The sequence below is a fragment of the Crocodylus siamensis genome, chromosome 4 (assembly GCF_052110815.1).
Source record: "Crocodylus siamensis isolate JL-2025a chromosome 4, ASM5211081v1, whole genome shotgun sequence".
In the NCBI taxonomy this organism is placed as follows: Eukaryota; Metazoa; Chordata; order Crocodylia; family Crocodylidae; genus Crocodylus; species Crocodylus siamensis.
The window spans coordinates 182,843,606-182,869,959 of record NC_143398.1 but is presented as its reverse complement, the minus strand read 5'-3'; the positions used below and the strand labels follow the sequence as shown (position 1 = coordinate 182,869,959).

General features: G+C 42.4%; 1 protein-coding gene across 3 annotated transcripts; it reads left to right on the top strand.

Moving 5' to 3' along the window:
• The first annotated feature begins 2,335 nt into the window (after positions 1–2,335).
• CASP10 (caspase 10) lies at positions 2,336–25,700 on the top strand. 3 transcript variants are annotated; one of them, XR_016442004.1, is made up of 11 exons: positions 2,336–2,649; positions 3,540–3,639; positions 6,067–6,202; positions 7,066–7,169; positions 8,789–8,825; positions 9,267–9,338; positions 12,345–12,433; positions 14,077–14,191; positions 16,568–17,072; positions 17,916–18,181; positions 22,072–25,699. XR_016442004.1 is itself a non-coding variant. In XM_090045124.1 (10 exons), the coding sequence occupies exons 1-10, from the start codon at positions 2,336–2,338 to the stop codon at positions 18,073–18,075; spliced, it is 1,632 nt and encodes a 543-aa protein (XP_089901250.1). In that variant the 3' UTR covers positions 18,076–25,700. The 3 variants fall into 3 exon arrangements, 2 of the variants coding, with proteins under 2 accessions (XP_089901250.1, XP_089901251.1); XM_090045124.1 differs by having other exon boundaries at positions 17,916–25,700; XM_090045125.1 differs by having other exon boundaries at positions 2,379–2,516; positions 17,916–25,700.
• Positions 25,701–26,354: the final 654 nt, after the last annotated feature.

Below are 26,354 nucleotides of genomic sequence, written 5' to 3'. Positions count from 1 at the left end.
GGGCAAAAGGCTGGGAGGTGTGGATCCAAAATGATGGTGTCAGGCAGGCCAGAGGCAAACCTGCCCTAGTGTAACAAAGTGTATGGTTTATTTTTCAATTGTTTCTAGCTGCTGGCAGCCCCAAATCCTCTGGGGACACTTTTGATTCCATTTATGCCAAATGTGTATTAATTGACATCCATTTGGTAAGGAATCCGTTGAAGTTAAATAGATTTTTGCAAAGTGTAGCTCTGAGTGGATACGGTTTTGCACTAGCTTGGCAAAATTGGGGCTTTAAACAGATACAACTTTTCTGTCATGCATCCACAGATGCATCGCACAGATGCATCTCAAGCAGGTCCAAGGCGGTGATCCTTCCCCTCTATGCGACGCTGGTCAGGCTGCAGCTGGAGTACTCTGTCCAGTTCTCAGTGCCGCACTTCAGGCAGGATGTGGCCAGCATTGAGAGGGTCCAGAGGAGGGCCACTCGCATGATCGGGGGCAGCAGGGTAGACACTGCGAGGAGAGACTATGAGACCTGAACCTATTTAGCCTTCACAAGAGAAAGCTGAGCGGGGACCTCGTGGCTGTCTGTAAACTTACTAGGGGGGACCAGTGGGGATTGGGAGAGACCTTGTTCCCCTGAGTGCCTCCCAGAGTAACAAGGAATAATGGCCATAAGTTGTTAGAGAGTAGGTTTAGACTAGACATTAGAAGACAGTAGTTCATAGTCAGGGCGGCTAGTATCTGGAACCATCTTCCAAGGGAAGTAGTGCTGGCTCCTACCCTGGGGGTCTTTAAGAGGAGGCTTGACGATTACCTAGTTGGGGTTATTTGAGCCCAGTTTTCTCCTGCTCAAGGGAGTGGGTCAGACTAGAAGAACTACAAGGTCCCTCCTGACCCTACATCTATAAATCTATGTGAAAATAAAGCTTCAAATGTGCTTCTGGCAATGCTTTTAGGGAAGGAGGTACCACAGAAGGTAGGCTAGAGGATTGGTGGAATTGTTCTGTGTGGTAAGGCAAAGAATGTTAAGAAATATTCTGAAAATAGTTGATGGCTGGGAGTTTGTGTAGGGAAGCATGAGAGAAGGCATTCTTCACTAGTTTTCATTCCCAGCTCCAAGAAGTTTGATTTAAACATTGGGCCTCTGCTACATGGTTAAATTAAAGTTGGATAGAAATCAGCTATAGAGTTGTTACACATTTTCAAGCACAAACTTTGTAGCTGGCTGGCCCTTTATATAGCTCAATAGTCATTTTTGTGGTGTGATAAGTAATTTGTATGTGTCTAAATGTATTGCATGATTAACCAGTTAATTACATAATACATGTAATGCGTAGCAGGGGAGAGCCAGCTCATCCAGGAATAAGGACTTCTGACTTCTCACACTGTGAGCTACTGTCTGCAGTGGGGATGACTGAATATCTGGACTCCTGGATTATATTCCCATGCCCCCTCATACACAGAACAAGGCAGTTTGCTGATTTTCCTGAGCTGTACCATATGCCCAGCGACCCTGCCACATAACCTCTTTATTTACCAATGGTGCTCCCTCAAGCTCTTCAAGGATTTGAATTTAGAGAATTTCCCTGACTACCACCCTTTTGGTCTCTGTAGGCTGAGCTGTGCTGCTTCCAGGTATCCTAAATCAAAGCTATAAGGACCACCTACCTCCAAGTTGGTTTGGGAGAGTTTGTAACACTGCAGCTTGATTAGAGTATCAGCTCTACCCAGATAGGAGGAGTACTTCAGGGACAAGGAGTAGGCAGGGCAGTAAAGAGGCCATTATTTAGTCTCCAGTGAATGTAATAGGATTGTAGTTATTTCTATAGGACCATATTTGTTTCATCTCTTTTTCAGTTTTATATCATTTGTGTGTAAGAGAGGACATAAAATGATTCTATTTGTGCCATCTCTTAAAGCAGAAGTTGCTCCTAGTTCCTGGATCCACTTTCCCTATTCCCACCAAAGAAAGTCCTGGTCAAGCTGCCTTGATCCAGGAACTAGGAGTATTAATTCCCATCTACTCCACCATAGTACAAGAAGATTCTGGTATGAGGGACAGTAGGGACATCCTCTCTCACCCCCTGAGCATGAGAAGAGATAGGAGAAGAGAAGAGGTTTTGCCAGGCTTTGCAACCTGGCACTTGAGAAGGTAGTGAGACCACACACTGAGTATTTGGCTGTAAAAGGTTAAAAGGAAATAGCTGGCCAATGCAGAATTTCATTTATTCTGCCCTGGGCCTGTTTGAAATAAAATTTTAGTTGAAATGCTTACACTAGTGCTACTGAAATCTTACTATTCCTTTCATTCACAGGCTGGGGAGTGTAATTCTTAAGGAAACTGTCCACCATGGATGAGGATAGCAGCCTGAAGTTTCATCAGCAGCTTCTTGACATTGATGAGAACCTGGGAACTGAAGCAGTGGCAGCTTTGAAATTTCTCTGTAGTGACTTTATCTCCTTCAGAAAGCTGGAAACTGTGGAAACTGCAAAGGATATTTTCCAGCACCTCATGGCTAAAGATTTCCTGAGTAAGGGAGATACTTTTCTAATAGCAGAACTGCTGTATAGGATTAGGTATCACTTCTTGCTCCAGAAGCTTGGCTATACCAAGGAGAAAGTGCAAGAAAATCTGCACCAGAGGGGCAGGGTGTCCCCTTACAGGTGAGCTTGCTGGAAGGTGGATGCCTTAGATGTTTTTTGCCTTGCAAGGATTCTGATATGTTTCTTCCAAATATCTCAAAGCAAGTAATAATATGGAATTTTGTAGATTTTACAACATGCGTGTGCTTGGGTAATCCAGTGACTTTTAATTATGCAGTCTTCCCCTTTACCTATATGCTGTGGACTGGCATTGACCGTGTTGTTTGAGTAGTTGGATTTAGTGATGACACTGGGGGAGTGCATCCATACTCCCAAAAAGTCAAGTTGTAGACATGGTACCATTATCCAAGCACTACTTCTTAATTTGAAACTGACCCCTTAAAAACATATTATACACCTGTTGCTAGCTCTGATGGCAAACAGTCAGTAATATGGCAAAGGACTGCATTTATACAAAGGAAAATCTTCTTCAAAAGACAAGTGAGTGAAGGGGGATTATATTGGATTATTAGAGGACCAGCACATGAAAATGCAATTAGCACTTATTGATCAGATTCACAGAAATTGCCATAGGGTGGTGTAAATTGCTTCTCTTGCTGCGTGCAAAGGTAAAATAGGTACTGTTACAGGAATCAGCTTTATGAGCCCAGCTGTTAGAGGCTGCTGAGGACATGTATTGAATCATTGCTCTCCTAGATGCTCTGGCCTTTCTTTGGGCTTCCTGGGCCTCCTGTGGGTCCCTTGTGGAAGGGAAGTTCCATATAGTTTCTATATTGCTTCTCTGTTTCTTCAGTGGACTTTTCATCATCAGGGTCCTGTGCTGAGACTATGCAGTTTATAGGGTGCAGGGCAAAAATTATTTGTCCTAGGGTGTTATGGGATACCAACAGAGGAGTGAGTATATTTTGTAATGGTATGCAGTTCATCCAAGCCATGTCCATGTTACATAGGCAGATGCTGTATGAACTATCAGAGGACATCACCAGTGAAGATTTAAGGAGTGTCATGTTTCTCCTGCGGGACCAGCTTCCAAAGAAGCAGACAAATATGGTATGCGGGAAAGGGCCTGGTGTGGTATGTAAGGCAGGATGGGGAAAAGTGTGGAGTAGTGGTTTTGCTGGAGTATGGCATGAACTTGCTGGAGCAATGGGGCAGAGCATGGATTGCTTTCCAGGGTGATGGTGATGGCAGGATGAGGGTAAGAAATATAAGGCTGGAGGAAGCAGGTGGCAGCTCCAGCTCCAGTCCTAATCCAGAGTTACGGGGCTGGGCTGGAGCAGCAGTAACTGCTCCAAGCTGCTGTTATGGAACCAGGCTACAGCCATGTTCTATGCTCCAAGCTGCAGCAGTGATGGAGCCTGCCAGTGCGGACCAAAGATAAGGGGGTGGGAATGGGAGGGTTAAAGAGTAGCAACAGGGGAGAGACTGGGAGTTGGGGACCTGCAGCTGTAGGGAGCAAAAGCCACATGGAGGCAGAAGGAGAAGAAGGAATTTGAAGAAGCCTAAGGCTGTAGGTGGGGGGTAGGCACAATGGTGGGTAAGTTGGGGGAGGAAATAGGCAGCAGGGGAAAAGCTTTCTGCCTCTCTCTCTGCCTGCTTCCTTTACTGTCTCCCCTACTCTGTCCCCCACTGACTCCCTCCTTACTGCCCCCCTCATCACCTCTCCCCACAACACCTGCAGTACAGAGGCGGGGGACAAACTTAGGATGATCTTTCAATAATTATATGCCATATATAGTATCTAATTATTGGGGAGTTGTCTTACATTCAGGGTCGTCTTAAATTTAGGTAATATGGTACATGCCTGAGGAATGGTGGAGTTGGATTTCCAGTGCCCCACTATCTAGAGGGGAAAGTTGCTGCAATTAGCATTTGCTGGATTTCATGGATTCTCCTGCAAAAATATTTGGGCTTTTGCTAGCAAGTTTTATGACATTTTCTGATTAGTTTGTGCCTCGACTTCACCCTGTTTCTACCTATTCTACCTCTGATTCTAAAGATGGGTCACAATGACAGTTACTAGAATGCACTCAATAAGTTAAATTAAACTGAACAACTGCTCTTGTTGTAGAAATTGAATGCAGCTCTCTAGGACTTTAATGTTGTCTGCACTTCATAGCTGATAACAATATAACCCTCTCCTCTTACAAGTCAGTTTTTTGAATGAATAATCCTGCCTAATAGATGGCCTAAATAATGGGGGCTAATCTCTTTAGGAGATGTGCCACAAATCAGCCTTGCATCCTCCTTGAGTTTCACTCCAATGCTCTTCCTCTGCCAGATTTATTGCTTTGCTTTCAATTCCCTATCCTGTGTTCCCTGCCTGATCTCCTGCTTTGCCTTCTGCTTCCTGCTCTGTCCGTTGCTGGAGGGATTATCCTGGTGTTGCATTTCCTGGTGCACTTTAGGGCTGGGAAGGTCCCAGACTTGATCACACAAAGAATACAGTAAAAAGGCAGGCAGGAGGCAGCAAGGCTGTATGTTCCCATTAAGAGATGATGGAGCAGGAGGCAACCTAGGTTTTTTTTACAGAACAGGACATGACTAAAAGGCCAGGGATAATGAGCACCAAGATCAGCCTGTTGTCACCAGGGCTCCTAACTATTCCCCAGACCCTAAGCTGACAAGTTCGCCTGAACCTCAGGGCAATTCCCACCTCCAGCTGCCAAAAGCCCTCTCCCACATTCCCTTGGACACCTAAACTTGGCTGAAATCCACATGAAAATCCCATCTCTGTGCCACAGCCTCTCCCCACAGACCCAGTTTGGCCTTAAACTGCTGAACTGGATGTCCCTTAATCTTGCTCAGTTGTAGGGGCTAAGTCAGTGCCCTGAAACGTATTTCCTGTTTAGCACCTCCAGTCAACTCAGTCCCTGACAGCTTTCAGTGGGGGAGGAGGGAAGTGAAGAGAGGTGTGAGGAAGAGGTAGGGAGTAAAGAGCAAAGAGGAGAAAAGAGTAAACTTAGATTTTAGACCAGAGTGGCCAGCCTGTGCCATGAATGCCACAAGTGGAATGGGCAGCCTCTGTGTGTGGTATGCAACACATCAGACAGTCTTCCCAGTCCTAATGTGCACCAGGAAATGCAGCATCAGGGTAATTGCTCCAGCTGTGTTATGGTATTGCCAAGTGGGTCTTCTCTGCATGGGGCCACCAGTTACTTCCTCAGGCTAAAGTCCTATAGAAATCCAAGATGGGATTACGCAGTTTTATCACCTCTTTATAACCAGCATTAAACCACATGAAGGCAGTCAGGGGAATTCCCTGTAATGGTGTATTTTACCCCTATGTACCCTAAAGGTTTGCTAAGGATACTAAGTACACTGTAAAACTTACTGTGCAGGCAGCTCTTTGGTGGTAAGAAGCAAAGGAGATGACAAGAATGGACTGTTTAAAGGCAGTATAGGCTTATTGTTCTCTAAATCTTAATGTCATTTAGAGAAGTGTGCTTTACTGTCTTTACTGTTTTTCACTGGCAGTCTACTCTAGAGCTGCTGACCTTATTGGAAAAACAAGGCCGTTTAGCAGACAACAACCTGCAGATACTGGAGCAAATCTGCAAGAACATTTCATGCAATCTCCTGGAAAAAATAAACAAATACAAAAGGGAAAGAGGTAGGTAACTTGGCCGCTACATCCACCGTCAGCTTTTCAGAACACGGTGGACCTGCAGCCCCTAACTCTTGGCAACAGGAGTTGTTGCACAAGAGTCCTGGTCCTATATCATTACAGCTGAGACTTGAAATGGGGACATTGAAGGCCTTGGTATGTGAGCTTTGCTTTGCTGCATCTCACTGGAGTCACCTGCTAGCTACAGTGCTGTAAGGATATGCTTCCTAGCTCCAGAACCGACTGCTCTTCCTGGCCACAGCCTGCCAATAAGGCACAGGCTGCAAGTCTGGAAACCCTGCTCCTGTTCCCAGCTTTGCCCCGATGTGCAGAATGGTTGTGAGCACATTATTTTGCATTGCTGGGCCTCAGTTTCCACATCTGCAAAATAGCGGTAATGGGATCAGCTCCTCTTCATAAAACACTTCTTGATCTGTAGCTGTGAGGTGCTACATATGTATTAGTATTAACCTGTCTCGAAGGAAGGCATTATAAACAGATAACCCCATGTGTATGTATCAGTTGCATTATGTTATAAATCCCAGTTCAGTTTCCATCGGGCCATTCTGCAGCTACCAAACTTACTTCATTTGGGACCTGAGGATCCGTTATTTACAAACCTAAGTTTGACCTGGGCCACTCAGAAGCTGGTCCTATCTCCCACTTGACTTCACTGGAGGTTGTGGGCACTCTATACCGCTCTGCTTTCCAAGACCCAGGTCCATGTGGTTAAATTTTGGTGTGTTGACATTTTGTACTGTCTCTACAGCTTCACGTTTCTCTTTAGATTTGTTCTTTCTGTGTAGATTTGTTCTGGGCTGGCTGAAAGGGACCTGAAGTTCTCTTGTTTATTGTGTCTCTTCTGTTAGTTTCTGAACCTCAGCAGGAAAATTTTCTGACAGTCAAACAATCTGCATCATGGCCCAGCCTTAATTCTGAAGGCTTGTTTCGTGCTGGGGATGGCAGCAGACAGGTATGGTGAAGTGAAGACTTACTTTCTTTTTTCTTGCTTTTGTTTTGACACTGGCCAAGCTCTTTAACTAATTTTCCCTTTTTGTCTAGAGAGGACCAGAAAAGTACTTGTGGTGCCTTCTATAAATATACTTCCACAAGCATCACATAATTTGGGTCAGAGCATCCTAAATGCCAGTCATGCATCCAATCCCTAGGAAAAGTTTTACTGTTAGGGAAGGAGGAGAGCAAGAAGAGAGATGGCTATGGGAGTGTATGGAGAAGGTGGACTGGAAGGGTTATAGGGGAATAACCTCTTGATTCTGCTATTTCAAATCTGACCTAGATTGATTGTAACCAACATTGCTGCTGTTTTAATGGCTGCCTCCTGCCCCTTGCAAACAAGTTGCCATTAATCTACCTTCCAGGGGTCATATTGCAGAGCTGCCGCTATATGGGTGGCCAAAGATTAAGCAGTTACGGAGGCCTAAATATATTCCAAAAGGTACTTCCAAGAAGCATGGTCTGGTCCCCATAGATAAGAGGATATTGGTAGGACAGCATCAGGGAAGCTTGCTTTGCTGCTCTTGCACTTCCTGGATATATGCAACAAGGGTTTGTGTTTCCACAGCTTTCAGTTTAGCGCCTTTCACAATAGAAACACTAGAACAATTTCATAGTTGCTTTTTTTTTTTTTTAAGTATCATTTGCATAAGATGCAATTGCATGTTCATGCTTCCTTTTTTTTTGCAATCTGAGCATGAAAATACACTTGGGAAAATAAAAAAGTAACATTTAAAAATGATAGAAGAAAAAAATGAGATGTGTACCTGTTGTATAATAAACCTGTGGGGCCTGCTGCAGCCGAGTGTTAGGAAGGCAAATAATTAGAAACCAATGAATTGCATATGTTAGGATGCTGTTGCAAGGATTTTCAATTTTTATGCTTCCAGGCATAAGCTGTTCATTGGCTTAAGTCAAAAAGAGGTCTCCCCCATGACTATATATGGTAGGTACAATTTGGTCCATCATAAGGCTGAAAGCACTGGTATTGCCCCAGGGCTGAGAGAGGATATCAACCAAATGGACTATTATTTATCTCTAGTATGGCAGGTCTCATGTTCCTGTACTCAAGGCAGATTTTACTCCACAGGTGAAGTCTTGTCTGCACTGAAGTCAGTGGGAAATTCTGCCATTAACTTCAGGGGTGCTAGGATTTCACCCAAGTGTTTAAAAATGTAGTGTCTTCATGTGCAAGTTGGGTGACAGAAGTTTAATTTAAAGTCCCCTGTGTGAACCCTCTCAAGGGGCAGTAGTTTCTTCTAAATGTTTGTCCTTGCTACAGTGAAATCTCACTCCTTTCATATTTCAGTTTGTCATTAAGAGGAAGTAACTTTAAGCAGCCTTTAGCAAGATGCTTGTTGACAAGGAAGTCACTGCTCCTTCCAGCTTAGTCACTGAACAGTTAGCTCTGTCTAGTGAATGTTAGTGTCCCCATGTCTCCCACCTGTTTCACCCTGTTTCATTCAAAACCATGTGGCTTTGGTATTTATGATGTCTTTTCCTGCTAAAATTGCTATTTAAGTATATTTTATATACATTTGATTTTTAACGCACACATTTTTTTAAATTTCCAAACAGATGACTAATACCATATCTCTGAATTCTAACATTAATGGTAAGGCTTTCTAAAATCTGTATTTTGAGTTTCATGTTTGACTAGGGGCATTTTTAGTTTGACTCTTGGCCTGCCTTAGGTTAGCTGTTTTCTTGTTTTTGTCTTTTTCTATCTGTCCAAGTTAGGTGGGGGATTGGTTTATATTTAGAGAATGGTATCAACAAGTTTTCCTATTGTTGATTGTCAGCTATAACTGGAAAACAGCCAGTCTGCTTATCTGAAGAGAAACAAAAAAGAAGGGTGGGGGAAGCTTTGCAGAGCAGGGAGCAAGGGGGGAAGGAGAAAGGAATTTTTCCCCCCTTTTTTTTGCTTTCTTTTTCTAAAATAATACCTGTGAGATGTGGAACCAGGGCTTTGCTGGGTTAATGTGACTGCTTAGTTAAGTTGAATTGTTAATTTTGTGACTCAAGGACATCTATTTCTACCTTCATTGCTTTGCAGACTCTTATGCTAAGGAGACTGGGAGCCTGCGAGAACATGTTGGGAATGTTTGCTCCATAACTGGCAGGCAAGGTGTGTCTTGATAAGCTTGTCTTTAATAAGCTGTTCAATTAACTGTTTTTAACTCTAAGCTATTCTTCTTGTTGGCTGCATAAAAACAAAGAATAATTTTCTAAGTAGTTCACATGGACTTGGGGAAAGCTTTGAATATTTCTCCAAAAATGCCCATTAGGAGGGATAGGTGGGTTGGAACACTAGCAAGAGCTACAGCTCCCCCTCACAGAGATAACTGGAAGTGCAGCTCCACTCGGGCATTTGTAGGTGAAATGAGGCAATATTCTGAAGCAGTGAAGAGGCCGTCCTTAATGGACGGCCCAACGCCAACATCCTAAGGGATAGCCAGCACGGGTTTGTTGCGGGTAGGTCTTGCTTGACCAATCTCATTTCCTTCTACATCCAGGTGACCTATCACCCGGACAAGGGAGAAGAGATTGATGTCGTATATCTCGACTTCAAAAAAGCCTTCGATCTGGTATCATCTCTTGGCAAAACTGGCCAATTGTGGCCTTGGGTCCACCACAATCCACTGGCTGGAAAATTGGCTCTGTGGTCGGACCCAGAGGGTAGTAATAGATGGAAGTCACTCATCGTGGTGTCCTGTGACCAGTGGGGTCCCCCAAGGCTCTGTCCTTGGACCCATATTGTTCAACATCTTCATTAATGATGTGGACATTGGAGTCAGCAGTGGACTGGCCAAGTTCTCCGATGACACCAAACTTTGGAGCAAAGCATCCGCGCCAGAAGAGAGGCGGGTGATCCAGGGTGTCCTGGACATGCTCAGCAAATGGGCAGACGAGAACCTCATGGTGTTTAACACCAAAAAATGCAAGGTTCTCCACCTTGGGAAGAAAAACCTGCAGCATCCTTATAGGCTTGGCAGTGCTACGCTGGCTAGCACTATGGAAGAAAGAGACTTGAGGGTCATCACTGACCACAAGATGAACATGAGCCTGCAATGCAGTGCTGTGGCTAGTAAAGCGACCAAAACACTGGCTTGCATCCATAGATGCTTCTTAAGCAAATTTCGGGCCGTCATTCTCCCCTTGTACTTGGCCTTGGTGAGGCCGCAGCTGGAGTACTGCATCCAGTTTTGGGCTCCACAATTCAAAAAGGATGTGGAGAAGCTTGAGAGAGTCCAGAGAAGAGCCATGTGCATGATCAGAGGTCAGGAAAACAGACCTTACAATGACGGGCTGAGAGCCATGGGGCTCTTTAGCCTGGAAAAGCGCAGGCTCAGGGGTGATCTGATGGCCACCTATAAGTTTATCAGGAGTGACTACCAGTATCTGGGGGAATGTTTGTTCACCAGAGCACCCCAAGGGATGATGAGGTCGAACCGCCATAAACTACTACAAGACCGTTTCAGGCTGGACATAAGGAAGAATTTATTTACTGTCTGAGCCCCCAAAGGTCTGGAACAGCCTGCCATCGGAGGTGGTTCAAGCACCTACATTGAACACCTTCAAGAGCAAATTGGATGTTTATCTTGCTGGGATCCTATGACCCCAGCTGACTTCCTGCCCTTTGGGCGGGGGTCTGGACTGGATGATCTCCCGAGGTCCCTTCCAGCCCTAATGTCTATGAATCTATGATGCTCAGCCTATAGCCTGGGATCTGTATCTGTCTGTGGAGCCATTCCCCAGTCCATGGTGCTCCCCACAAGTTCAGATACATAGTTTTAGGGGAGTAGTGGTAGCATTAAATGGCATTGCTCCCCCCTGTTACTAAATTTCCAGCCTTGTGGGGAACTCCATGGATCAGGTGATGTGGCCCTGTGTGATAGATCAGGCCACTGTCAGCACTGGGTCTGTCCATGGTTCAATTTAAATTGGGCACCCCTGGTGTAGAGGTAGGGAGATTTGCCAGTCTCATGTCTTCATTCCCATTCCCCCTCACCTAATCTTACCAGAAGGCCTTCACCTGCTCTCCTTAGGAAGGCTATCCCATACTCAGTTCTTCTATCTGCTGCTTAATTTAAAAAAAAATAGTTCCTGATCGAAGCTACAATACTCTAGTCACTTGTGAGGGGGGAAGGGCACTGCATATGCTATGGTTGCCTCTTGTGGGGAATTGCAGTAGATCAACCTTCTCAATTAAAAGGGAGTCAGGAAGTAGGGGTGGTGGAGGTCATTAAACACTGAAGGATCAATTCAAGATACAGGATTATGTAAATGATACAGTGGTGGTACAGCAGGAAACCCATGTATCTTTCACCCAAGTAAATGTGGTTACAATGGTTTTTCTTCTAAAGTCTGGTTTAGTGTTGCAAAGTGATACTGTATAAATGACTCTAGGATTACACACTTGCCTCTCAGACTAGATGTACATTGCTGAGCTAGCTTTAAATCAGCTAGCTTTAGTATTGGTAGCACTTTAGCTGTAGTAAAGTATGGGGTTCAACATAAACTCTTATATCCTCCTGTGCTCCCCAGTGCTACAGTTAGACTGCTGCTTGTACTCCATATTAGTACAGATGCTGGACTAGTTAGGTTAAAGCTAGCATGGGTAGCTCTAAATGACATAGCAGCCACTTCTGTAGTATAAAGCATAGCCTCACTTCACAAGTTTTCAAACAAATTTTTTTCCAACATCCAGCTCTTTGAACCCCTACTACTACATCAGCTAGCAAGTACAGTGTAATTGGAATCAAGTATTTTTCTACTGCAACTTCAGCCATGTCTTGGGATCCATTTATAACACTGTTGAGCCCTGACTAATAAAAAACTTCCCTCGGTTCAATGAGCTAAATCCCAGTAGTCTTCCTCTGCCACAGCTGTGTTGATTCTATGATACTAATAAGAACAAAAGTCTTATTTTTGTCCCTAAAGTGCGTGTGATGGAACTGACGTAGAATACATACAAATCATATGTAGGACCATGACATTTTGTACACAGCATTTTATTATAGTGCAATTGTACTTCAGTACGTACAAGACCTGCTACATTCTAGCCATGCTCAGCTTTTCTGTGCTTCCCCAAATTAGTAATTTCACCCCTAAATATCTTCTTTTTTTCTAGATGACAAAGCAGTAAATATTACACAAGGCATCTCTAAACTGAACTTGGAAGACCCCACAAGAATCTGCAACTTGGAAAAAAAAACAGAGGTTTGAGATACTCTCCTGACTGTAGTTGCCTGAACTTGCAAAGTCCTTACACTCAACTTAATGGCATTTCCCTGGCTGTCTTTGTGTCATGTGATAACTTTTGAACAGAGCTCCTGATTAATTCTAACATTTAGGGGAATATTAGACATCCGTGGCCAGGATCCTAGTGATAGGGGAGAAATGGAAGAGGAAGATGCATAGAACTCTTTACCATCTCTTTAACATAAACTTTGCTTTGAGCACCTCTGCAGTTGTCTCAAGATCAACCAGTTTGTCACCCATTTAATACCTTCTCACATAATGGTATTCCTGCTCATCTTCCCAATAGCATTTGACAGGGGAATGCATCCACTTTCTGAATGATTTTATTTATCTGGGTTATAATAATGTTGGATGGAAGACAGAAAGGGGAAGAAAGACGTTCCACAGTCCCTGGCAGAGAAGTAAAGGGATGCACAGAGGAAGTATAATAATCCAGGTGTGTTCCTATAGTGCCAAGATATTGGGATGTCCCTCAGCTCCATACTTCTCTCAGTATTCTTCTGCTTGTTCACTAAGAGCGCACTAAGATTTGTCCTGAGATAACTTGTTACACAAATCAACCTGTGTTCCATTTGCCCCAGTCCAGGCCTTGCAGCTGTAGTATAAGTGTGCCAATTTATGGGAAATTCCCTTTGGTTTGTATAAAATTATAGGATCCCTCATTTTGGCAAAGAGGGAAGCCTGCAATTATCAATTGCTCTGCATATCACCTTTACCATAGGCAATCAGTAAGGTAAATAAAATAAGCAAAATATTTATTATACAAGTAAGAATAAAAGTGATGACAGGAACTATGCAATTTAAGATGAATCATATAAACAAACCTAACTGAGTTAGATAAATAGAATGCAAGAAAATTATCATAAACATGAAAGAAAGCTCTCGCTTTGCGTTTCTTACCAGAACACATTACTAGTCTCTGATTAATGATCTGTCTTGCTGTCTTCTGTCAGTTTCCTGCAAACTACAGGTTATTCCAGAATCTGATGAAGTGCTTCAGGTCACAAAACCTTCTACTCTATGTGCATCTTGTTTAGTTAGTCTTTAAGGTATATGTCTACCCTGCTTAATCCCAATTTCTGCCAGCTGGGGGACTAAATTACCCAAAGACCAGGGTTCTCTAGACAACCTCTCCTCTCCAGAGGGATTTCCTATATACTTTACTTCAATTTCAGACAGGTCCTGGAATGGAAGGGTGGTGCAGCTTGTTGGGAAAATGAACTAAACCTACAGGAGCTATGAAGCATGTTTTCTTCCTGGTCAATAACCGGAAGAATTCACTTTTCAGTGTGGAAGGACTGGGCTGTTCTCAGTTGTTTGGTACCTTCATGGAAACCATTTGCAAGTTCTCTTGCTCCTTAGACCACTTGATCAACATGGAGTTTCCCTCCTGTCCTCTTACGGGAGCAACTGTTGCTGCTGTTTTGGCTTCTAGAAGTTGTTATACCAAAGCTACATGTGCATCACAACTATATCAAGTGTCTGTGCTGCTCTAGGAATAGTGCAGCTTTTAGCAGTTGAAAGAACTCAGTGCTCTTCTTGCTCAAATGAGTGTAAACTTAGCATCACTGTCAACTTGTTTTCTGTCTCTTTATATGTAGAAGCTGATGATGACCTATAATATGGATGGACTACATAGAGGATATTGCATCATTATTAATAATTCTGTTTTTTCTGGGACTCTGTCAGAGAGAAAAGGCTCTGGTAAAGATGCTGGTAAGTTACTTCTGTTAAATTTTCATTCAGGTTTTGCTGTACCCCTTTTAATTGTTCCACTGCTCCTCGCTGTTGTATTTGCTCTTGGTTTAATGACATAATGATAAGCAGAGAGAGATGGCCATGTTAGTCTGAAGTCAAGTAGAACACAGGGTAGATTTCCTGTCATCAGGTGCTTCAGCTCACAAATGCTTGTGCTATAAAAAATACTTTAGTTAGTCTCTGTGATACGAATCTATCCTGCTTTCTACTTGACTTCAAACTAACATGGCTAACTACATCTCTCTGCTTTTGCCTGTGCCTTGTGTAGTCTACTGTTTTCATAAAAGTCAAATAATGTGACTTGTGAGATCTGGCTACTCAACTCTACTTGTATTCTAAGTAGAAAAGTAAACAGGATCACTAAACAAAGATGAGTATACAGTGGTATCTTTAACTAGTGAAGCCAAATTGCATTTCCAAAAGAGCATTCATTTTAAAACTTGAGATTATATTTAGCTTATTAGAGGTCTACTGTCATTGTTAGATAACCTTCTTACAGCATTACTAGCCACTACTGCATTAAGTGTGACAGCTCCTTTGTATGCAGTTTGTTAATAGTTTGACCTCTTATTTGTAGAGGCATAATATATTTAGCTAGCCACAGACTACAAACATTTCAGCTGAAGCTGTGCTTCCACTTTTTTCAGGTAAGTTTAATATGCAGAGCTCTTTAGTTACAAACTACATATTTTGCTGTTCGTGTTCCAAAACCATGAAAACATATGCACCCAAATTGTGGCTGGAATTTGATCTTGTCTTATTTTTGTGTAAACACATTGACATCAATGCATCTATTCCTGATCTAACACTGGGACAAGAAAAATCAGAATTAGGCCCGATTAAAAAATAGAGAATAAAAAAAATACTCTAGCAAGAAATGGTATTCATAGCACACTAATTTAAAATTAATGCTTTCCTCTGACTTAGCTAAAAATTGCAGCTGAAAAGTGTCTCTCTCTGCTTTGTATTTTAATTTAAAATAGCGACAAAAAATCTGACCAAACAGATGAACAGGAATGGTCCTCAGTAAAGATTGCGTAGTTGTATTGAACTCTTGGTATACAATACAGGATGCTGGCATAAAATCTCGGTCACAATTGGAGAGCACAAGAATTTGAAAAAATAAAGCAAAAGCAGGGTTTTCTCTGTATTTATATCTAGCTCATTTCAGGGTCAAATCCTGGTCAAAGGCAAAACGACCACAATACAGTCTCTTCATACGTAATTCTATTTCTATGCTTTAAGCATGAAAAGAATGAATTACATTACTCTTGTGGGAAATTTTAAAAAATCAGTTTCATGTATGGGTTTTTAAACTTGTTTAATGCTTTTAACTATTTAATATATCATCTTGATGGAAAAAGGGAACAAATAAATCTGAAAGAATTTCACTTTATAGTGTTGTCAGTTGACCCTCACCATTATTTTCTATAAAATATATTGCAGACTCTCACTAATACACGTTTCATAATTCCCTCATAGAGGTAGTCTTCCCTACTTGTTAGGAAATACCAATAGCAGAGAAAGCATTAAACACTCAGGATTCTCTCCTATTGCAGTAGGTTCTGTAGTATATCCTGAGGTACATATTGAGAACTAAAATTAAACAATCTTTATCAGTAAACTGTCCTTATTTTCTTCGTGTTTGTCTGTGTTTTGTTCACTGAATCTCCTAATGTAACCAATTCAGAAAAATTCCATGATTTTTCCAATCGCTACAGGCAACTCCCACTTAGTGCTCTTAATTGGTTCCTGAAAAACCAAGTGTTAAACAAAACCAAAAGTATTTGATGACCCAAGATGGCAACCGCAAGGTTTTTTTAATGACCCAAGATGGCGACCATGAGTGTTATAACAAAACTTGCTGAGCCCTAAGTGAAATCAGGTATCAATTTGAAATGAGCATTATGGCAAAATAGTGCTAGGCAAAACCACGTTAAGCAGGGTTGCCTGTAAGATGAATTGGCAGTGTTCTACCAGGCAAGAAATCCAGTATTAAATTCTGCAAAGGTCACAAAGTGCCTATAAACAATACCATTTTTTATTTGTAAAATTGTACTATACACACACCCTACCAAACAACATGGAGGCCTCTGACCTTGCTTTCTAAAGCTCTGCTCTAAATACGTGAAGGATGTCTTGGACCTTATGATTGTAACTGTCTGGGGCTCTGATTATCTTATCAAATCTTTAGTATACTCTAGTGCATGGGTAGACTGCAGGAGAAGCCTGATGTGAAGCCTGTAACTCTTCAGCTTCGTTTGCATGGTAATTTTATATTATGGTTCCTTTTGCCCACCTTTTCTTTTTCTCTCCATCTCTCTTTAATGACAGAGGAACTAAAGCAAGTTTTTACATGGCTTGGCTTGGATGTGAAAATGTACAAGGATCAGACTTCAGAACAAATGGAAGCAGTCATGAAGGAATGGAAGCTCTCAAATGATCACAAGAGCAGGGACTGTTTTATTTGCTGCATTCTATCTCACGGAGAGTCAGGAGTAATCTATGGGACAGATGAGAGAAAAGTCCCGATCCGCACAATCACATCTTACTTCACAGCTAGCAAATGTCCACAACTGGCTGAAAAACCAAAACTGTTTTTTATCCAAGCCTGTCAGGGTAAACAGATCCAACGTCCTGTCTACCTTGAAGCAGATGCACAAAATCCTGACTTGCTTCCTGCACAACAGACAGTCTCCCCCTCTGAAAGCATTCCAGAAGAAGCCGATTTCCTCCTTGGCATGGCGACAGTTGATGGTTATGCCTCTTTCCGGCATATACAGCAGGGTTCTTGGTACATTCAAGCCCTCTGCAGTAAGTTGCAGCAATTGGTGCCAAGGTAATACTTCCATATTGTTGGAGGGTGATAATTTTTTGGTTACACAGATGCATGTTTGTTACTAAATAGGAGTGACTGAATTCTTACTCACCAAAGGCCATTCCTTCCCCCACAAACTTGTACTGATTAATTAAGCTGGTACAAATTTAATATTGGTCATTTTATTTAGTTTGCCCCTGTAAATTTACATAAATATTTCCAGGGTCAAGGCAAGAGAGATAGAATCTGAACCTAAACCAGACTGAGTTTGGTTTTCCCATAACTGAATGCCAGCCACTTCAGACTATTTGAACGGAGCCATCACCATCATGAGTGAGTTCACATAAGTATTTGGTTTATTATGGCATTTGAAAGAATGTTTACACCTTCCAAAGAACAGGCTAGGAACTGTATGTGCATATGTATATGCTTCATATCTAAAAAGATGTAGTTTAGACCCTTAGTGTGGCCTGGCCTTTGTGAATGTTAACATAACTGAGGTACAGAACTTGCTGGTACATGCCCAGCACATCACTCGCCTCACTTCACCTTCTGGGCTGTAGTACCTACATGCGTTGTGAGTTATGTTTCACTATGGCACTCCCACTTTCTTTGCTCCAAGCTCCAGGCATCAGTTAGGGTAGACATGCCCTGACAGTCTGTTGGTCCCACAAATGCAGCAGGAATGTATTAACTATTCTGTGTGTGATTTAGGTACAGATGATGTGGGGCATGAGCATGCTTCATGTTGTGTAAGAATGCAGTATTTCTTCTGTGTTTTTGGTTTTGTTTCTGTGGATCAGGCTTCATGACAGCACTCTGCTGACTGAATAACTAGAGATATTGTCTTCTCTCTGTTGGTAGGGGTGAAGATATCTTGTCCATTCTTACAGAAGTCAATGAATATGTGAGCAAATGTGCAGACAACTTTGGAAGAAAGAAGCAAATGCCCCAGCCAGCCTACACCTTGAGAAAAAAACTGATATTCCCAGTACCTAAAAATCCTCCCCCATCACAGCAGTAATAAAGTTTTCCTTTTCTTTTACAATCACATTTTGTCTTGGATATAATTAAGTCCAGTTCCTGGAAAAGTCTGACCTCATCAGCCTCGCAACTTGCCAACTCTCAAGGTGAGGTCTTCTGGAACATGCTAACATTTGGAGCTTCAGGAGGTGCAATGGCTGTAGCCCTGCTGCAGCTGCTCACAGTGGCTGTTTCCTGGAGTGGCACTGGGCTCTTGTTGGTATAAGGCTGGCATGGAGACTTTTGCAAGCATTTGTAGGTTTCTGGAAGAGCAGTGTGTGCATGACAGTTATTGTGGGCACAACAGATAATGATGACTTTCAGTATCCAAAATGGAGTGGTGTAAATTATCTATTTTAGTCCTATACTTTTTTTTTCTTCAGTACTTTAATAATCTGAAATTCTGCTAGTGAGCGGTGTTATTCTGTGTAGGAGTCTCCAAAACCAGACTGGACAAAACATCAGTAAATGTACTCCTTTACTCCTTGGGGGTGGGGTGGGGGTGAGAGAGCCTGTAATGTCAAGGGAACATGAGTCTTTTTCATCTCAAGTCTAAATGACACTGGATGTATCTACACCAGATAATACCTGTTGGACTAATTCTATTCTGCTTTAGCATGGCTAGCAAAAACCACGCTAATGGGCAATAATTAGTCCAGTGAGCATTAAGCATCACCAAAAAAGCACTCATTTGTGCTAATGCTCAGTAGCACCGATTACAATATATTAAGTTAGGACCTGTTATTATAGGCACTAAACTTAATGCATTATAATTATGGCGCATTAATGAACATGTAGACATGCCCACTGAGGAACAACTTGATTCTTTATTTAAAGCAGTTATTAATCCCAAAGTGCACTCTGGTTGCCATATATGTGGTACATGCTTAGTTTGGTATACATTGTGCCAAATCAAATCATTTAAAAAATGCAACATCTCCACTATTGCCTCCTGCATGAAGACAGCTCTTTGATTGTCATTTACCTTATTGCTGTGGTGAAGAAAATTTCATTATCAGATGGGACAATTAACAGTGTTGTGGATCTATCAAGGTGATTAGCTTTTATTTTTAAGTTTCCAAGGATTCTTTTTCCCACTATTTAGAAATGGTTCCACACATGTGAGTACACAGAAAATGGGCAGTACCTACATGACATTTATTTTTCAATTAATTAATGGGAGTCTGCAAAATCATCCATGTAGGATTGTCTCATGAAATCAGAATTGGAATTCAGGCTAATCTGTCATGCTGATGGACTACTTGAAAGTCTTTTTACTTTTTTTTTTTTGGTCTGGGAATGCTAGCGTGCTCATAGTGTAACCCAGCTGTAGATGGTAATGATTAATTTACATTTGATTACCTTTCTCACTCAAAGAATCCCAAAGTATTTTGCAGACAGCACTGGGGTAGGACTATCTTATCAGTGAGAGGCAGCCAAGTGTTGTTTACAGGGTATAACTGTATAACAATGGAGTAAGGGAAATTCTGATACAGGTGACTAAGGCAATCTCTTACTCCTACAAAATGGGCAGTAGTCTTTTTAATGTGTATGTTCAGCAAACAAGGCTTTTTTTAGATAGATGCCAACACAGGGCACTGTAGGGATTATCTCTTCTCTACCTCAAAGGCAGAAGTGCCAAATGGATGCTACTGGAATTTGAGCCTATAATTCTAGACATGCCTACTATTTTAAACTTCTTGTTCAGGTTGTTAGGTTATCACCCTCCAGCAAAATTATAATAAAGTTCTCTCGTTACAAATCTGTGGTATGTACTTTTAGTAGCACAGTTCTTTATAATCTAGAACATCATTGCCAAGAAAAATAATCTCCCCTGCAATGGTGAACGAAACCCTCGTTTAGTTTCTGCTTATGGTGAGGTAATTGCAAGCACTCAAATCAATTACAGCTCATTTGGAAATGAGTTATTTTGCAAATCCCTCTGTTTCTTTGTTATACTCACAGCAGAATTGCCTCCTATCCATAAGTGGTTTGCATTAATTTGCCCTTCGTTTCTGGCTCAGTATTTGAGTTTTTAATATATTGTTGGGTTATGTACTGTTGGGTTTTTTTGTTTTGTTTTGTTTTTTTTAAAGCCTCACAGGTTTTGAGTCCTAAAATGAAACCTTATCAGCACATCCTCATATGCATGGGATTGCACTTGCTGGGGCACAAATAGCAGCGGCACAAATTTGTGCCACTGCTTTTTGCCACCATGCATGCCCCTGCATGTGGGGTTTGCTGTGGGGCAAAATGTCCCGCTTCAAAGAAACTGCTGTTTCCCCATTCCTCTTAGCTCCTGGTATGCTGCAGAAGCTGGGGGACACCTAAAGCAGTGGAGATGTTCTGCCTGGCAGGACCCAGCCTCCAGTTGCTCCAATGTACATTCCTAGAATGTGCATCACGCTGCTTTTTTTGCAGCAGCAGCAGGTTCTTTTGATACTGGGAGTTCCTAGTATCAAATTTTGGCACTACACTGCAAATTTGCAGCACAGCAAATAGTTGCATGTGTGCTGCATGCAGTTTGCATGCCTCAAACAGTTTTGAGGAACTGCAGATCACATGTATACACTCGTCTGGATGTGCCTTATCTGTCCAAGTTTAAACTCCAGGCTAGGAACTCTCTTGGTAAAGGTGGTTTGTAACCAGAATCCATTGTGCCAATTGTACTGTGACCACAACATGCTGTTTTGTTATACATGTTTATTTGGAGGGTGGGGGGTAGATTTTCTCAGTTGCTCTATTCTGCTATTTTTGCTAGCCAAATGACATCAGCCTGTGTGCTAAGCTATGGTCTTTTTTTTACAGCTGGCCAGTCTTATGGACTTCCATAGCCAGCGTCAGCTTGGCTCAGAGTGTCTTAGCTGCTATAATTAGGGGGTGGTGGTGGTGGCTCCTACCGCTGCACACACCCCAAAGGGGCATGGGAGGCACGTGCCCCAAGATCTGCACGGGGGCGGGATGGGCTGTGGCTGCAGGCTGTTCCTGGCAGGGGCTTGGGCTGCACTGCACTCAGGGCTGGCGATGGCAGTGCTGAGGGGAGGGGTTGGGGGGGCTACAGAGAAACTTGGGATGGCTGCTTCCCCACCTAGCCTTCTTCTCAGTACCGTCGCTGCCCGTCCCAAGTGCAGCCTGGCCCAGTCCTCCCTGCCTGGAGGAACCCATGGGCATGTCTACATAAGCACATTAACATACAGTAGACTAATTTACTGCTCAGTAAAGTGTTGCTGTACATGTGCACAGCAATTGGGTTAGCGTAAACTAATTTGCAGCAACATTGGATAGACCCATCAGATAGATACTATCTGATGGTGGAGTAAATTACTGAACTTCTGGGGCCCTTTGGCCAATCAGAGGCCACCTGTCAATCTTCAGAGAGGGGCAGTACTTCCAGGGCCCCTCTGCCAATCTTCCCTGCCCCCCCATTCCACACACGTACGCACGCACGCGCGTGCTCCAGGACACCAGGGCTTCCTGCACTTTTTGGTTTGCAGCACCTTTCTTTCCTCCTGCTGCTCACCGCCATTTTTGCACTTTTCATGGTCCCTGCACTGGAATTTTTCATGGGGGATTTATCAAAGTAATTGTTTCTGTGAAAACTGTATATTGCAAATTTGATAGGTCCCTACTTATTGCCATCCCAAAGCTCTTGCATGACTCAGAAAATCTAAGACATTTTGCAAGGAAGATTCACTCTGGGCGTCCATCATCTGCAAACAGGAGGTCTCTCAGCACCAGTTCTTTCAACTAGGTTTTCGCTCTAAATCTTGCAATTTTGAACAAGCCTCCAGCTAGTGTGTTTCAAAGATAAATTCTTGAATGCATAAAGAAGCAGGAATGAAAATATGTTAAAAAGCACAGGGGCTAACGACACCTCAGTTTCACCCCGTTATTGATGTCGAAAGGATTTGATTCTTTGTTTTCATACACCACAGTAAATAAACTACAACTGGGCTTCCACACTCTGCTGAGTCTCCTTCATTTTCTCTCTTTTTAGTACATCTGTGTAACTGGAAATCAAGTGTAGGGCTATGCACTGGACATCACGGCATTAATGAAGATCTGAAAAAAGAAGGCAGAGGAAGGCGGCGGCCCAGGAATGAAGTGATCTGGAGAGTGAACTGCTCTCATTCATACAGATGACATTTCCTGCTGTGGAGACATTTATACTGTTTATACTGTTGCTCTTTTGGTAGACCACAAGAGAACATGAGTCATTAGGGCTATTAATCTCATACTTTTTAAGCACTTTGAGTGGGAGGGGGTGCTATTTTTCCATATGAAATTTCACATCTGTTATTTATGCTTTTAGCTCCCTGGAGGAACATGTTTTAAAATTAAAAATACAGATACATTAAAGGCAACCAAAATTATGTTAATCATAGTATTGTAATGTACTTGTACTTTCCTGATGTCTGGTCTTGGTCAGCACAGATCTTCAACCATGTAACTTTTTTTTGTCTGGAAAATTTCTTCATTATAGTGCCTGCTGTGCCTCTTTTACCAGTCTTTTTCTAAGATTTCTTTCCACTTCTGCAATATTTGATTAAGTGAACTGGTATGGGTGATGAGGGAATATAGAGATCAACTGCATTTGTCTTTGTGGTCACAGTTTCTTTTGGATTGTTTGCCTGTCACTTTACTTTCGGGTGTGAGTCTCATGACAATACACTAGGAGCAATAAGAACCTATCCCTTTCCTGTAACTTCATGGGAAGAAGAAACAGAACCAGCTCCAGACACATTTCAGCTATCAGTCTGCCTGGGTAAGTGGAATAAGTACCCTTGAAAGTTAGCATGTAGTGAAGGAGGTCCTGCAGGCATGTAATGAAGGAAACTGTTTTGTTTGTTTTTGTTGCTATATTAATATCCATCCAGTTTGATTTCATGTTCTTGTTTTGGATTATAAGCAAATGGCAGAAGACAGCAACAGAGTTGGTTTTGATTTTGCACACACCCAGTCCATGCTTTCATGCATGCACACTTATAGCTAGTATACTTTATTTGCTGTAGTCGAAATGTGTGTGCAATCCTTAAAATATAGAGAAATTTTGAAAGTGATTTGATTTCCTTTATTGGAAAAATTATTTTTCTGGTTGTAGGTTGCTTGTTACGTAAACTACAGATGCATGGGTACGTGAGAGGAGATTCTCAAGCCATATTCACAATTACCATCTACCATATGTTTTTCTCTTTTTTTAAGGAAGTAACTTTGATCAAATACCTGAAAGTATTGACTCATGCCTGAATGAATCACATGTATTTCTCTTCCTTAATGTTTGTATGAATCTGTACTAAGGTGCAAGGTCTAATCTATTTTTAAAAATCACTTTACGTATATTTAAAGAGAAATGAGTGTTGGAGACAGAATTTAAACTATATAGTCCATAGGACAGAAACTGTTTGGCTGATATTGTACTATTTACTTTAAAGTACTATTGTAGCCATTTATTTGATTGCTACTTATTACATAACATTTGTAATTGTATTAGTAAATACTATTTTAACTCAAACCCCTGTAGTATAACCTAGAATGGACCTTAGGGCTCATAACAAAAGGTTTGTGTATTTCCTGGATTAGCATTTACAAGTATTGTGTACCAGTAATTCAAGTGAAATGGCAGTCTGTAATCTTGGGTTAACACAGGACTATAAACCCCAGTGTAGACAAAGTTTGCTGTATTTGAACAGGGCGAGGTAGATGGGGGATCCCATCCATGCAAATATCAATGATATAATTTCATAGTTTCATAGTTTCTAGGGTCGGAAGGGACCTGAGCAGATCATCTAGTCCGACCCCCTGCCATGGCAGGAAAGAGTACTGGGGTAAAACGGCCCCAGCAATGTGTTCATCTAACCTCCTCTTAAAAACCCCCAGGGTAGGAGCCTGCACCACTTCTCTTGGAAGTTGGTTCCAGACCCTAGCCGCCCTGACCATAAAGTAGCACCTCCTGATATCTAACCTAAACCTACCCTCTGCCAACTTGTGACCGTTATTCCTGGTCACTCCTGGCGGTGCTCGGGGGAACAGTGACTCCCCCAATGCCTGCTGATCCCCCCTGACTAGTTTATAACAGGCCACGAGATCTCCCCTCAGCCTTCTCCTTTGGAGGCTGAACAGGTTCAGGTCCTGTAGCCTCTCCTCATAGGGCCTGCCCTGCTGTCCCCTGATCATGCGAGTGGCCCTCCTCTGGACCCTCTCCATGCTGTCGACATCCCTCTTGAAGTGCGGCACCCAGAGCTGGATGCGGTACTCCAGCTGTGGCCTGACCAGTGCCGCATAGAGGGGGAGGATCACCTCCTTGGACCTGCTCGAGATGCATCTGTGGATGCATGACAAGGTGTGGTTGGCCTTCCTGACTGCATCCCCACACTGCCGGCCCATGTTCATCTTGGAGTCAATGATGACTCCAAGATCCTTTTCTGCCTCCGTGCTGACAAGAGGGGAGGTCCCTAACCTGTAGGTATGGTGCCGGTTGATATGGGTCAACAGATTCCTTGGTAGCCTGAGAGTTAGGGTTTCTTACAGGATGATGGTCTGTTCCCATGCAAGGCTGCCCCACTAAATGTTCCATGAGCATTTTTGATAAACAATGTTGCCCAAAACAAAGAAAAAGAGTATAAAGACTTTTTCATCATCTATAGCATTTCAGCCATGAATAAGTTCTGGCTCCCAAATACTGTTCCTCTGCTCTGGAGTTGATGGAGCAGAGCACTAGCTAGTATTTCCAGCATCCAGGAGGCAGAAAAGTAGTATGCTAGTGGTCCTATATTATGAACAGAGGATTTTTTCAACATTGTGCTCTTATTTCTAAATTCAAAGATTCTTTCCAAACTCAGGACTTAGCCCCTCCTAACTGGGCACATCTACATAAGCCGCTAATGTACAGTGGTTACTGTGCATTTATTTAGTACTTGCATAATCAAACACTAAATAAATGCACAGTAACTGGGGTTACTGCACAGTAACACCGGTGAATGTTTTAGCCAGCGCTAAGCGTATTAGCACACTTAGTGCTGTGACACACTAGTGCAAGTACTACTTGGCTACTGCTCAGTCAGTGTCTTGTGTAGACATACCCACTGTATCCCAGAACTGAGATTTTCAAAGCTGCCTTTGAAGATTAGGCACCCAGTGAAATGGAAGTTAGGTTTGAAGGCCCTAGTCAAACTTTGAAAATTGCTCTTACAATCTGTATCTGGTCTAAAAATTACAAATATGCAAATAACTGTAATTAGCTTAGACACAGCTTGTAAATGAGCTGTAGTCAGCCAGTGCTACAGACCACAAGCATAAAGTGGAATAATACTTTTCCCCTGTAATCAGTCAATAGTGCTCTGGTTACAGCTGAATGCAGGAGTTTGTGAGAGGCAAGGATTTTTTGGGGATAGAGTTAGACAAGCTTTTGAATACCAACCTATTTTTCATCAGGTAATGGGAATTTAAGGAAGCTTTCTTCACACAGGGCCTTACATCTGTGGCAACGCAGTATCTATTGATCTCACTTACTGCATGGAGACTGTAGACATTGGTGGTGGAGGGAGTGGGGCAGGATGGTGTTATGTAGAGCTTGTTTCTGTACAGGACCTAATCTTCATAAAAAGGAATTTTGTTGAGCTTCCAAAAGACAGATGGGCAACCTATGGGGAAAGGAAAAAAAGGAGACCCTTGCAGAGAGCCAGGATGATTCAGCTTCGCACTTAGCCACAGACACCATTCCACAGAGCACAAGAGGGGCTTGTCTCCTTGACATTCTCTCTTAACTTTGTGCTTAGCACAAAGTTACTCTTGTTCATTGGTGTTTGTGAATTGACAGGACCAAACATCAAAGTTAAAGCTACAGAACATCAGCTCTGCATTTTGATATATGTATCCATTTATTTTGGATGTGGTTCTTTTGTAACTGTATTGAACTGACTCATCAGTTACTGTGTTCCACCAGTAGCTCACTTTGTTTAGATCTGATTCCTGGCCTCTTGGTCAAAAAAAAGTGAGTGAAGATGTACACAAGCTTCTCTTCTCCTTCACTGAGGATCTGAACTCAGAGAACGTAGAGGCTCTTAAGTTTTTGAGCCTGGAGTACATCCCAATGAAAAAGCAAGAAAGCATCCAGGATTCCAAGGATTTCTTCTGAAAGCTGCAGGAGAAAGGCATGATAGCAGAGGATGATCCGTCCTTCATAAAGGAGCTGCTGTTCAGAATAAACTGCACAGACCTCCTGATTGATAAACTAAGATTCAGTAGAGAAGAGATGGAGCAAGAGCTTAAAATCCCAGGCAA

Excerpts from the sequence above, each read along its gene's own strand:
- CASP10 (XM_090045124.1), top strand. The coding sequence starts at position 2,336 with ATGGATGAGGATAGCAGCCTGAAGTTTCATCAGCAGCTTCTTGACATT. Across the intron at positions 8,826-9,266 it reads TCTGAATTCTAACATTAATG|ACTCTTATGCTAAGGAGACT; the intron begins GTAAGGCTTTCT and ends ATTGCTTTGCAG. Across the intron at positions 9,339-12,344 it reads CTCCATAACTGGCAGGCAAG|ATGACAAAGCAGTAAATATT; the intron begins GTGTGTCTTGAT and ends CTTTTTTTCTAG.